The sequence below is a fragment of the Macrobrachium nipponense genome, chromosome 4 (assembly GCF_015104395.2).
Source record: "Macrobrachium nipponense isolate FS-2020 chromosome 4, ASM1510439v2, whole genome shotgun sequence".
NCBI classification, from domain to species: domain Eukaryota; kingdom Metazoa; phylum Arthropoda; class Malacostraca; order Decapoda; family Palaemonidae; genus Macrobrachium; species Macrobrachium nipponense.
This window is the reverse complement of record NC_061100.1, coordinates 28,566,469-28,577,007: the sequence shown is the minus strand read 5'-3', so window position 1 is coordinate 28,577,007 and position 10,539 is coordinate 28,566,469. Positions and strand designations below refer to the sequence as shown.

The window sequence follows — 10,539 nt, the reverse complement described above, 5'->3', positions numbered from 1 at the left end:
GCACAAATGACATAAAACATCTGGCAGTTGCTGGAATCTTCATTAGATGTTTCTCAAAAATAAGATGCAAGTCAAAATTTATGGCTAGAGTAGTTAAAACTTTAGATTGATTCAGCAAAGTCTCGCCCACCTGAAGGGGAGGATGAGGTGGAAAATCTGTATGAGATTGCTAATCAATAGTTTTTTTTTATACTAGAGTTCAGACCAGGAAGATATCCACAGAGACCCTTACTCCACTGTAAAATGTTTACAACTAGGCAGTGTATTTATGAAGATTTGCTTGTTTCCTTCCTATTTTATGCCAAGTACCGTATGTGCTTTGCCTGTTCCAACACCCAATAAGAAATGAAAGGAAAGTATCAAAAACATGAAAAGTGGCTGAATTCCAAGTGTCCTAATTGTCAATCCTCTTGAAAATAGAGAGAATGGTAATTGTGATTTGAGGGTAAAAGCGGATATGCTCAAAGAAAAAACAGAAAAAAGAACTTCAAGTTATCCCTGATGAGGGAAATAGTAGGCGAAACAAACAAATACCATTACTGGACGCCAGGAACATACAGGTGGAAAATGAAACAAAGACGCATGTTAGCAAAGATGGTAACTTAGAAAATTTATTGGCATATTCTTACATCGAAATCCAAGAAAAAAAATTTTCCTTGTCACTATGTTGAAAATTCTTGTATATGTATTCATGACAACTAGATGAGCGTACTTTTGAACCACCTCAGTTCCTTGAGGATACCAATTACAGAACAATGCTATTAATATCTATAGTTAAAAGAGTGGAAAAAATGATAGATTGGATTGAATACTCAAAAGTTTAATACTATAGGATTGGTTACTGCACATGCGAATCATTATCAGAGTGAATTTTTCATGATCAGCTAGAATAAATATACTATAATCCTCTTGGTACATCTGCCTTTCCTTCTTTTTTGTTGTTATTTTAACAAAATTATTGTGCCTATGGCCTTGGACAAGTTTCAGAGCCTGCAATGTTTGCCGATATCCAGTCGAGATAGTCTGGAATAAAACAACAGAATTGCGTGTTTAAAATCAATTAAGCATCGGTCTTAAAATAATTACAATGAATTGTCATTTGGTCTTCACTGTTTTTCCTTAATTTCAGTGGTTTTACAATTTGAATTTTGTGGCTTTCTTAATCTAAATTTTTCTGACTTTTTACTAGCAATCATACAAATGTGAAAATTTTATTGTAGTGGACTTGGAAATTTTGCTATGATTTTCCTTATCATTTATACAAAAACTTCCTTATAAATTTAATTTTAACTTACACAGCAATAAAAACAAAAAAACTTGACTGGTACAGAAACCTTCCCTGGCAGGTTTTCTTGTAACTTATACTGGACTGTTTTCTTGAAACCATATAGACTTTTTTCGTCTTAATAGTATGAACAGTGTACTACTGTAATTGGATATGGAACATTTCATGTTCATTTGACAATCAATCAGTTTACTGAAAAATTGCCATTTTTTGTCCTTGTCTGTCAATTTGTATAAGAAACACTTCCTACTTTGTTACTTGCTAGACTCTGTTTAAGTTTGTTTTTGTTTGTATGGGTGTTTTTACGTTGCATGGAACCAGTGGTTATTCAGCAACGGGACCAACGGCTTTACGTGACTTCCGAACCACGTCGAGAGTGAACTTCTATCACCAGAAATACACATCTCTCACTCCTCAATGGAATGGCCAAGAATCGAACCCGCGACCACCGAGGTGGGACGCTAATACCTTACCAACCACGCCGCTGAGGCGCTAGACTCTATTTAAGATTGTTGCCATTTTCTTTTATCTGTTAACCTGGTTTTCAAACTGGCATAATAAATCTCTAACACCTAACATATTTGATCTTGAAAACATGGCTGCCCTTGGACTTATCAGTTTTATAATAAATACTGTACTAGGTCAGTTTAATATTTGCCGTGCACTGATGACAGTACGAGAATAAACCAACACCACACATTTCTTTTTATTGTACTTACTGTTCACTCTGGCATACACCCCAGGATAATTGGGGAGGGCACACCCATTGCCCCAGGAGACCACTCCAATCTGAACCATGAATGTTTGGACTGCATTGACCTCAGTTACCAATGGCCCTCCTGAGTCGCCCTGAAAAGAGAGAGAACCATTTAGATTCTCTAATGTAGCAGTGGCACTTGAAAAGTTCTCTGTGGTTGGGACATTTCTTGATTTGTAGAGATTTTAACATGTAGTATGGAGGAAACTGCTTAAAACTTTCAAGACTCTTTCTCCATGCATCTCCTGTTTTATATACAACCTTCCACTGTTTGCAATTTACAGTGGTGTTAAATTTGTCTGTTTGATTCTTAATACTAAATGAAAAAGAGCCTGAAAGTTTTTTTTCCAACATGAAATTGTATTATGTGCATGCTGAATGTATGTCAATTTTTCTATGTCAACTCATTGTTGTAAGCCACCATACCTGACAAGAATCTTTTCCTCCAACATCCACTCCAGCACAAATCATGTTTGCTGTGATGCTATTAGTTCCATAGGATTGTTGGCACTTTGTATTGGTCATTGTTGGCACTACCACCTCATATAATTCTTGAGGTTGGGTACCACCTGTAATGTTTTCAATTTATTGATGTACTGACTGAAGTTAGAGAGAGAAAAATATTTCACTTTACACTTGTTATTTTTTTTGAAACCACAAACTTCTCATAATTCAGATCAAAGTATATTTAAAATAACTGTACATTAGCTATGATAAATAGAATTGTTAGTGACAAGGAATTTTGATAAACAATCTTGTGGCAGTATGTGACAAATGATAACCATTGTATGTAGTACGTTGTTCATTTTTCCTCTGCAAAATGACAAGTATTTGAGTGAATCATATAGTAATTTTATTTTAGATAAACCCAACAGGAAAACCTAATAACAAAGCTCTGCATAACTGGATAAAAAAAATAATTGGACCATAAAATATAGAATACTACAGAACCTATTGTCATGAAATTCCTAAGGGTCCTGGTAATTCCGTATTACCTAACTTTGATTTTAGAAGCCTTTTATTAGTGGAAGGTAATCTGGACCAACATAATTCAAGCTGGTCATCATAAATTGTGTATAATGTACAGTCCTATCTTTCATAAACAAACCTGATGCAGTTGTTCCCCAGCCAGTGACTGTAGCATTCACATTAGCATAGGCATTGCCTGGATCTGGCAGACACACAGGAGCAATCTTGTTGTCTGCTGGGAAAGTAACTGCAGATTCCAGTTTAATCAAAGCCATATCATTGTCTAAAGTGTTACTGTTGTATTGTGGATGGACAATCATCTGCAAAGAGATGGAAGAGTCAAAACTTATCACAAGTCATATTATCCAGAGTTTCTATGATACTTGCCATTAATTGCAGTTAAGTTTTTACTATATCAGAATGATGATGTGGTAGTTATTTAGCCTGTTGCTTCCATTTAAATTACTTTCTATTGATAACCACAGAATTTTGCTGTTATGGATACATATCATAAAATTTACAGTTTAGGAAAATAAACAAAAGGTTGATTAAAATAGCTAACAATGAACCGAATATCAAATCTCTTTTTAAGAGAATTTATTAAACACAGTAAACAAAAGCCGATTTGAATAAGAAGGAATTAACCCATTTTCTGATCTCTTTTCAAGAGTTTCTCATTAGATTTTTATACCTATAACTAGAGGTTTAACTACATACAAATAATGCTTTGATTTTCTGTGTTACGTTCGTCTCGGATGTTGTGGCCCAGTTATGCTCTCCAATGACCACATACAAATTTGACGGGCTGGCTCTGAAAGAGGAATAGAAAATATTGTGAGGAATAAGTCTTTTCTGTATGCAAAAAATTGTTATTTTAAGATTCAGCTTTTTTCAATGAGGAAATTGTTTTGATATTTCTACATTAAAAACATCAAAATGTTTTCATGATTTATATTTTGCAAAAGAACATAATAATCCATACAAATATTTTTATTCAACAACATACAGAGGCGAGAAAATCACTTAACAAAACATTGAATTTAGGTTGAAGTGAAAATGCTACAATGAATTATTAAGAACACTTGGATGAGATTGAAGGCATGCAGTATGAGTGAAGGCTGTTTTTAGAATGTGGTAAGAAAATGATTGCCTAAAGTATATGATTCTTACGCTGCAGCACAGTGAGCTGCTGTTAGGACCCATTGGTTAGAGATGATTGAGCCACCACAAAATGGTCTGTTTGACACTTGAGTTGTTAATGACACCTGCCAGGGGTATTCATGCACTGTTGTTGGCTGCCCTCCAACTATCCTGACCACAGGATTTCGTCGGCCACATCCTGCAACAGAGGCTCGGATCCAAGAGTGAACCAAATATTTCCCTAGTTTGGCTAATATGAGCATTAGACTCAACTTCATAACCTTTGCCTGGACTGGGTACTTTATAGATGTTTTCTCAATTTTCTGAGTTTCATATTTTATTCTTCTGCCTCAATTAAGACTCGCATCAATAGTGTTCAAAAGATTAACTTGGCTTACTATTGGTGTCTGTCAGATATTCAAGTATGGATATTATTATAAGTACTTGCTCATAAGAAGCCTGTGTGTGGAGACAGTAATGTGGAAATGCATACGAGGTCCCAAAGAATAGCTTATATGTATTGTATACTTGGCTTTAATGCTAAGTAACATCATGAATTACAATAATTTCTGCAGAAAACTGTCAATAGAGCCAAAGCTACTTTGCTCATTGTTATGTAGATGTATCAGACTTATTCATAGAAGTTTTCACCATCTCACTTTACGTAAGCTAAGAAGAGAAATGCACCTCAAGAGGCACTTGTAAGCATTGTACAAACACTTTTGATAAAGAAGGTGGCTTAATATATATTTTAGTTCATTCTTTTGAATGCAAATCTTCATTTCTTTTCAGTACTTCTATGTAAAATAATTTACAGCAGTTGCTCTATGAAAAAAACATTTCACATTTTGACAGCTGACTAAATTTATGAATAGTATAGTACTGTATATTACTCTTTGTAACTACTCCAGTGACTCTTGAAGCAAAATAATTTCACGGTCATTCAGTGCACAAAGATGTGATAATTGATGAAAATTGCTCGAAAGACCATAACATAACTTTCTTAATGTCCTTTTTTCATATTCTGATGTAATTTGAATTTAATCGCGCTACAATGGGTATAGTATTGCAGTTTACCTGGCTGCTAATCATGCAAAATTTTGTTCTCCTCTATTCAGCCTTTGTCATAATGTCATTAGATAAAGAAACCTTGAAAACAGATACCACACAAATCTTTTTGAGGCCAAAAGTGAATTTAAAGTTTGCTCCAAGTCTTCTGGTGAGGGAAGGGGTACAGCCATTATTACACTATGTACATGGCAGATTCACATCAACCGTGCATCTGATGTCTAGGCCAGTCCCTTATGACGCTCCTGATTGGCTGTTGGTAAGCCATTCACAGGGCTGGAAACTCAGTCTCTCTCGAGAGAGTTCACATAGGCATGATGTATGTTCCACCTCTCCTGAGTGATACTTTTGAAAGATGTATCCCTCAGGAAAGGTGGAACAAAGATCCTGCCTATGTGGATTCTTGAGAGAGAAAGAGAGTTTCCAGCCCTGTGAATAGCTTATCAACAGCCAATCAGGAGCGTCGTAAGGGACTGGCCTAGACATCAGATGCATGGTTGATGTGAATCTACTATAGTAGTATTCTCATGCAGTTTTGGAAAAGACTTACTGCAGGTGTTTGATGGGAGAGAAGCATTAGTTGATGTTGCCGTTGAGGTTGAAGTTGGCACAGCAGTTGTACCATTACACAGATTATTTGCTCCATACTGATTCATGAGTTCTACAAGGATACTGATATACCCTGTTGAACAATTGCATATCTCACCTTACTAGAATTATAAACAGAATAATTGATCTTTATAAAATGTATATTTTCGATATTAGAAATATATGGCAAGCCTATTTTCTTCCATTGAAAAAAATAAGGATTACATCTCATCAACTGTATTTCAAGAACCTTACGAGTAACTCTGGTATAGACGCCTGGGTTACCGGGCCTGGCACATCCGTTTCCCCAAGAGGTAATGCCCACTAAGACCCATCTGCCACTGTCGTCCACCACTAGAGGTCCCCCAGAGTCACCCTGCGAAGCAAGACTTAACATTGTCATCTAGAGTTGGGGACCACTGAAATAGTAAGGTATATTTCTAGTGACCCAGCAAACGTTCAACTACAGATTTTTAACATAAATGAAATTAATTCCATTGTCAATTACAAAACTGCTGAAGTCATAAGACAGTGTAACAACTCTATCTACATTTTCCGGCCAACACACCACAGAAGACAACACGACAGCACAGCTTCATCAGATAACACATTTTTAAAAAATATTCTAGAAAAACAAACTCATAAGTTATGGTTAACAAGCCCAAAAATATAGCAATACGTACCTTACGAATGGCCAGTTCACCTTGAAGTGGAAGCGAGAAAAGTTCAACAAAGCAGTGAGAGGAAAAGTTGCAGGAATGACAGCCACTTTTGAATACCTAAATCTCTAAAATCGTTGTTCAAATACTAAATTAAAAAATGCATAGCAATTGCAATGCACTGATTCAGAACATTAAAAAATGGAAACCAAATTTTAGTTTAGTTCTTAGTATTTATTTCCATTTATTCTGTTATGCTTTCTCAGGGTTCTTTTCATTTTATACAGAAAACTTATTTTTTCCCTAATCATCATTGTTAAAAAAGAATCTAAAGAAGTTAAGACAGGAAAATATAATGCAAAGCTATAATCTACATCTTTCTGAGATAAATTATGAAAAAGTCATGTAATCCTATACATATCTGTTCCTACCACCTTCCTTACTAAGAAAAACACTTCCAAAGACATTAATCACCTGGAAATCTCTGATATACCCAGCCACTCTGAAAACTAACCTGGCACGAATCTTTACCACCACTTGCATACCCTGCGCAGATCATGTTGCTGGTCACCCAACCATTATAGCTCTGGCTACAGGCTTCATTCGTCAGTATTGGCACATCCACTTCGTTAAGAACAATTGGCTGGGGACCGCCTGGTTGGGACACAGTGACACCATGAGTTTCAGACATGCATGTACTAATTTAAATGACTTTTTCTCTTCTTAACATATTACTGGGTTTATTTTTCACTCTCTCCTCCTCCCTTCAGCCAATAACAGTAGAATGAATAACTTTTCCTCCCCTAATTCATCCACTATTCTATTCGCATAGGACTCCAGATAACATATCTTTCATTTTCTTCCTCGTTAGATGCCAGATAACTCAAATTATTCATTTGCTTCTTGTGAGGAGCCAGGTAATTTATGATCATTACCTAATTCCCTCAAAAAACACTGATACATCTTCCCACTTACGAATCTTTATACGTACTGTAGCTCTACCTTTACGTTTTCTTTACATTCATTTCTATTTTAAAGTCTTTTCCTTCTATACTTTCAACATTTGATTTCTTATGGAATTTTTTTTTATAGAAATTTTAGTTCAAATGGTCTTCTGTTACAAATGCAATTCTTAATGGACATCCATTTCCTCATTCTGGCCAGTCATTCAGCACCCCTTATGAGAAGGAAAAAATGCTTTTCAGAGCATCAAATGAATGTTTTCAGAGACTAAGTCACCACTGTGATAGCATGTGCTCTTTTGCATAAAAAGCTATTCATACACTTTAGTTTTTTTATGCATGGGTAAAAATTCTTTTTCCCCAAGTTGTTGAAGAAGGTTACAAGAATTTATTCTCATTCCTATGTAATCATGAAATTTTCACAAAAAACTTCTGAGTTATTATTTATATCCTTAGGACTTAAGTTTTGCTCTTAAAACTAAATATTTTGCACAGCTTACTTATTTACAGTTATAGTGCACACTGTCTTCCATTCTAAAGTGTTGGATAGATATACATTAATATGATCTTAATTTAACCTCAACTTTCTTTTTATATATAATAATAATACTACTAGTGGTACTAATGATAATGACAATTAATGAGGTACAGTAGTATACCTTCACTCAGTGTTCCCCAGCCAGATGTCACAGCCTGGTAACCACTGTAATCTTTGAGAACATCTGGAAGGCAAACAGGCTTCACCCTTTCACTGAGAAGTACAGAGGAAGAAAGCAGCAGATATCCAATGTCATGATCAAAGGTTGATGCGTTATAATTGGCATGATAACCTGATGCAGCAATCGCTGTCCTCTGTTGGGTTCCCGTTGGGGTAGATAAGTTGTGCGCCCCCAAGAGAACTTCTGCTATGATATTGCTGTTATATATACTGAAAAACACAAAAGAAAATAAACATCCTGGAAGTCAAACATGAAATAAATAAGGTCATGCATCCTACAGGTACAAATAATCGCATCTTCCCTATAATTCTATAAACCCAAGTTTTGATCTGTTACTCAACAATTCTACCACAGATACTCCAATCAATTAAGGCAAGAATAAAAGGAGATGATGATGACGGTCACTAGTGTAACATTGGCTTGGATCATCCAATTTTGTCCTGATGAAGTTGAATGGACAGTAACAGTTTAAGACTATGCTAAAAGTCTTAAGAACCAGATAATGATTATGATCTTTTCTTACGCTAAAATGCAATGTGCCGCTGTCACAACGATTCTGTCATTGAGCAATGAACCACCGCAGAAGACACTGCTTGTTCCAGCATAGACTATGGCGACTTGCCATGGGTACTCGTTCACCTCAGTCTCCACGCCACCTACAATTCGTGACACACGGTTCACAGTGCCACAAGGTTCTGTTTGAATGAAATTAAAATAGATGATAAATGAAAATGAAAAAAAAAATTGGGATGAAAACAGCCATGCACAATTCATTGACAAGATTTTAGGATACAGCTGACTTTATCAGGGTCTGATCCATTTTGATATAATATAAGTTTTGGGTAGCATAGTAGTAGTTCTAAGCAATCAGTTGCCCAGATGGTTTTAAAATAGTACTTCTGAAACTGGTGTCTAAACCTGGTTTCAACATAAAAGCTTAAACTAGCACAACCAAAGGCAAAAATAAAATGGACACGGGTTTCATTTCAAAGGCAAATCCCTACTACTGTTACTATGCGCAGCTGTTGTTTAATTTGACTGAGGAAAACTCAACTTTGGAGATTCTTTCAGATTTCACATGATTCCGTACTTACGGCATGGCCTTTTGGTTGTTGATGATGATGATGATGGAGTAGAGGCTCTTGTTGTTGTTGACGGTGTGGCGGTAGTTGTTCTTGTCGTTGTCTGTGGCGTAGTAGTAGTTGTTCTTGTCGTTGTCTGTGGCGTAGTAGTTGTTGTTCTTGTTGTTGTAGTAGAAGCTGATGTTGATGATGATGATAGAGTAGAGGTTCTTGTTGTTGTTGACGGTGTGGTGGTGGTGGTAGTTCTTGTTATTGTAGTAGAAGTTGTAGTTGATGGAACTAAGTAAGATAGCCTTAATTAATAAATAATTGGCAAAGACATAATACTAATAGACCCTTGAAATGAATGACAAATGAAATGGGGCTTTTTACAAATACATAATAATAATAATCAACTATATACATATATAAAAATGAATGAATGTGTGTATGTTCCAGCATTACTCTGAAACGCATTGAGCAATTTCAACAGAACTTGGCATACATATGACTTACTATTTCGTAAAGAATACTGTAGGGAAGACATCACTAGCACCAAAAAGGGTGGGGGTGAGAAGGGGTGAAGTATTAAATTCAAGAATGTCGGAAAGGAAGAGACAGAGCGAGTGAGAGAGAGAGGGTAGGGGGGGTGTTAGGGAGGGGAAAGAATGAGAGAGGGAGAGAGAGAGAGATTTTATCTGTTGTCATTTTGAGTTTTACCAGGCAGTGCCAGGTTGGTCATCTAATAATAATGATAATAATAATAAATTAACCAGGTGCCCCACTGAATTACCGAGATACGTAATATGAACATGATCCTGAACTCTGCATCATAAAAATATTACATACTATTTCATGTAATTTTTTATGATACTGAGTTCAGGAACAATACATACAAGCAACAATAACATGTTTGGAAAATAAAAAAATATATGATATAATATAGAGGAAGATACTAAAATTGGATGACCTTCAAATGTTTAGGTGAAAAACTTCCCCCAAAGAACCAGAAGTATTCAAGAATAAATAAAGAGTTTTATGAGCCAATGAAATAAAAAAAATTTCCCAGTGTTTCCTTATACATAATACATGCCACTTTAAAACCGAAGTCTCCTCTGAGTCAACAACCAGCTTTACCTGAGGCAGTAACAGTACAGGAGAAGCCATATCCTTGTCGTCTCAATGTTTTGAAAAAAACTTGCATCTGGTTATTTTTACTTGTTTCCGTAAAAGGATCTTGTACCCAACAGTACCTGTGGGAGAGGAAATCTTGATTCACCCACCATACCTGAGTTAAGCTGAAGTTCTTTGCGGTGTCTCTTCATTCCTAG

At 35.8% G+C, this 10,539-nt stretch overlaps 1 protein-coding gene across 1 annotated transcript in view; it reads right to left on the bottom strand.

The window, feature by feature from the left end:
- Positions 1-587: 587 nt before the first annotated feature.
- Positions 588-10,539, bottom strand: part of LOC135210828 (transmembrane protease serine 9-like) — a 28,260-nt gene continuing 18,308 nt past the window's right edge. Inside the window, exons 6-18 of the mRNA XM_064243701.1 lie at positions 10,346-10,461; positions 9,242-9,508; positions 8,671-8,842; positions 8,088-8,356; positions 6,981-7,120; positions 6,063-6,183; positions 5,770-5,901; positions 4,182-4,350; positions 3,729-3,822; positions 3,151-3,331; positions 2,469-2,611; positions 2,005-2,134; positions 588-1,023 (exon numbers count right to left, since the gene is read on the bottom strand). Of these exons, the coding sequence (XP_064099771.1) occupies positions 965-1,023; positions 2,005-2,134; positions 2,469-2,611; positions 3,151-3,331; positions 3,729-3,822; positions 4,182-4,350; positions 5,770-5,901; positions 6,063-6,183; positions 6,981-7,120; positions 8,088-8,356; positions 8,671-8,842; positions 9,242-9,508; positions 10,346-10,461 (1,993 nt within the window). The 3' untranslated portion in view covers positions 588-964. The remainder of the gene's footprint in view (positions 1,024-2,004; positions 2,135-2,468; positions 2,612-3,150; positions 3,332-3,728; positions 3,823-4,181; positions 4,351-5,769; positions 5,902-6,062; positions 6,184-6,980; positions 7,121-8,087; positions 8,357-8,670; positions 8,843-9,241; positions 9,509-10,345; positions 10,462-10,539) is intronic.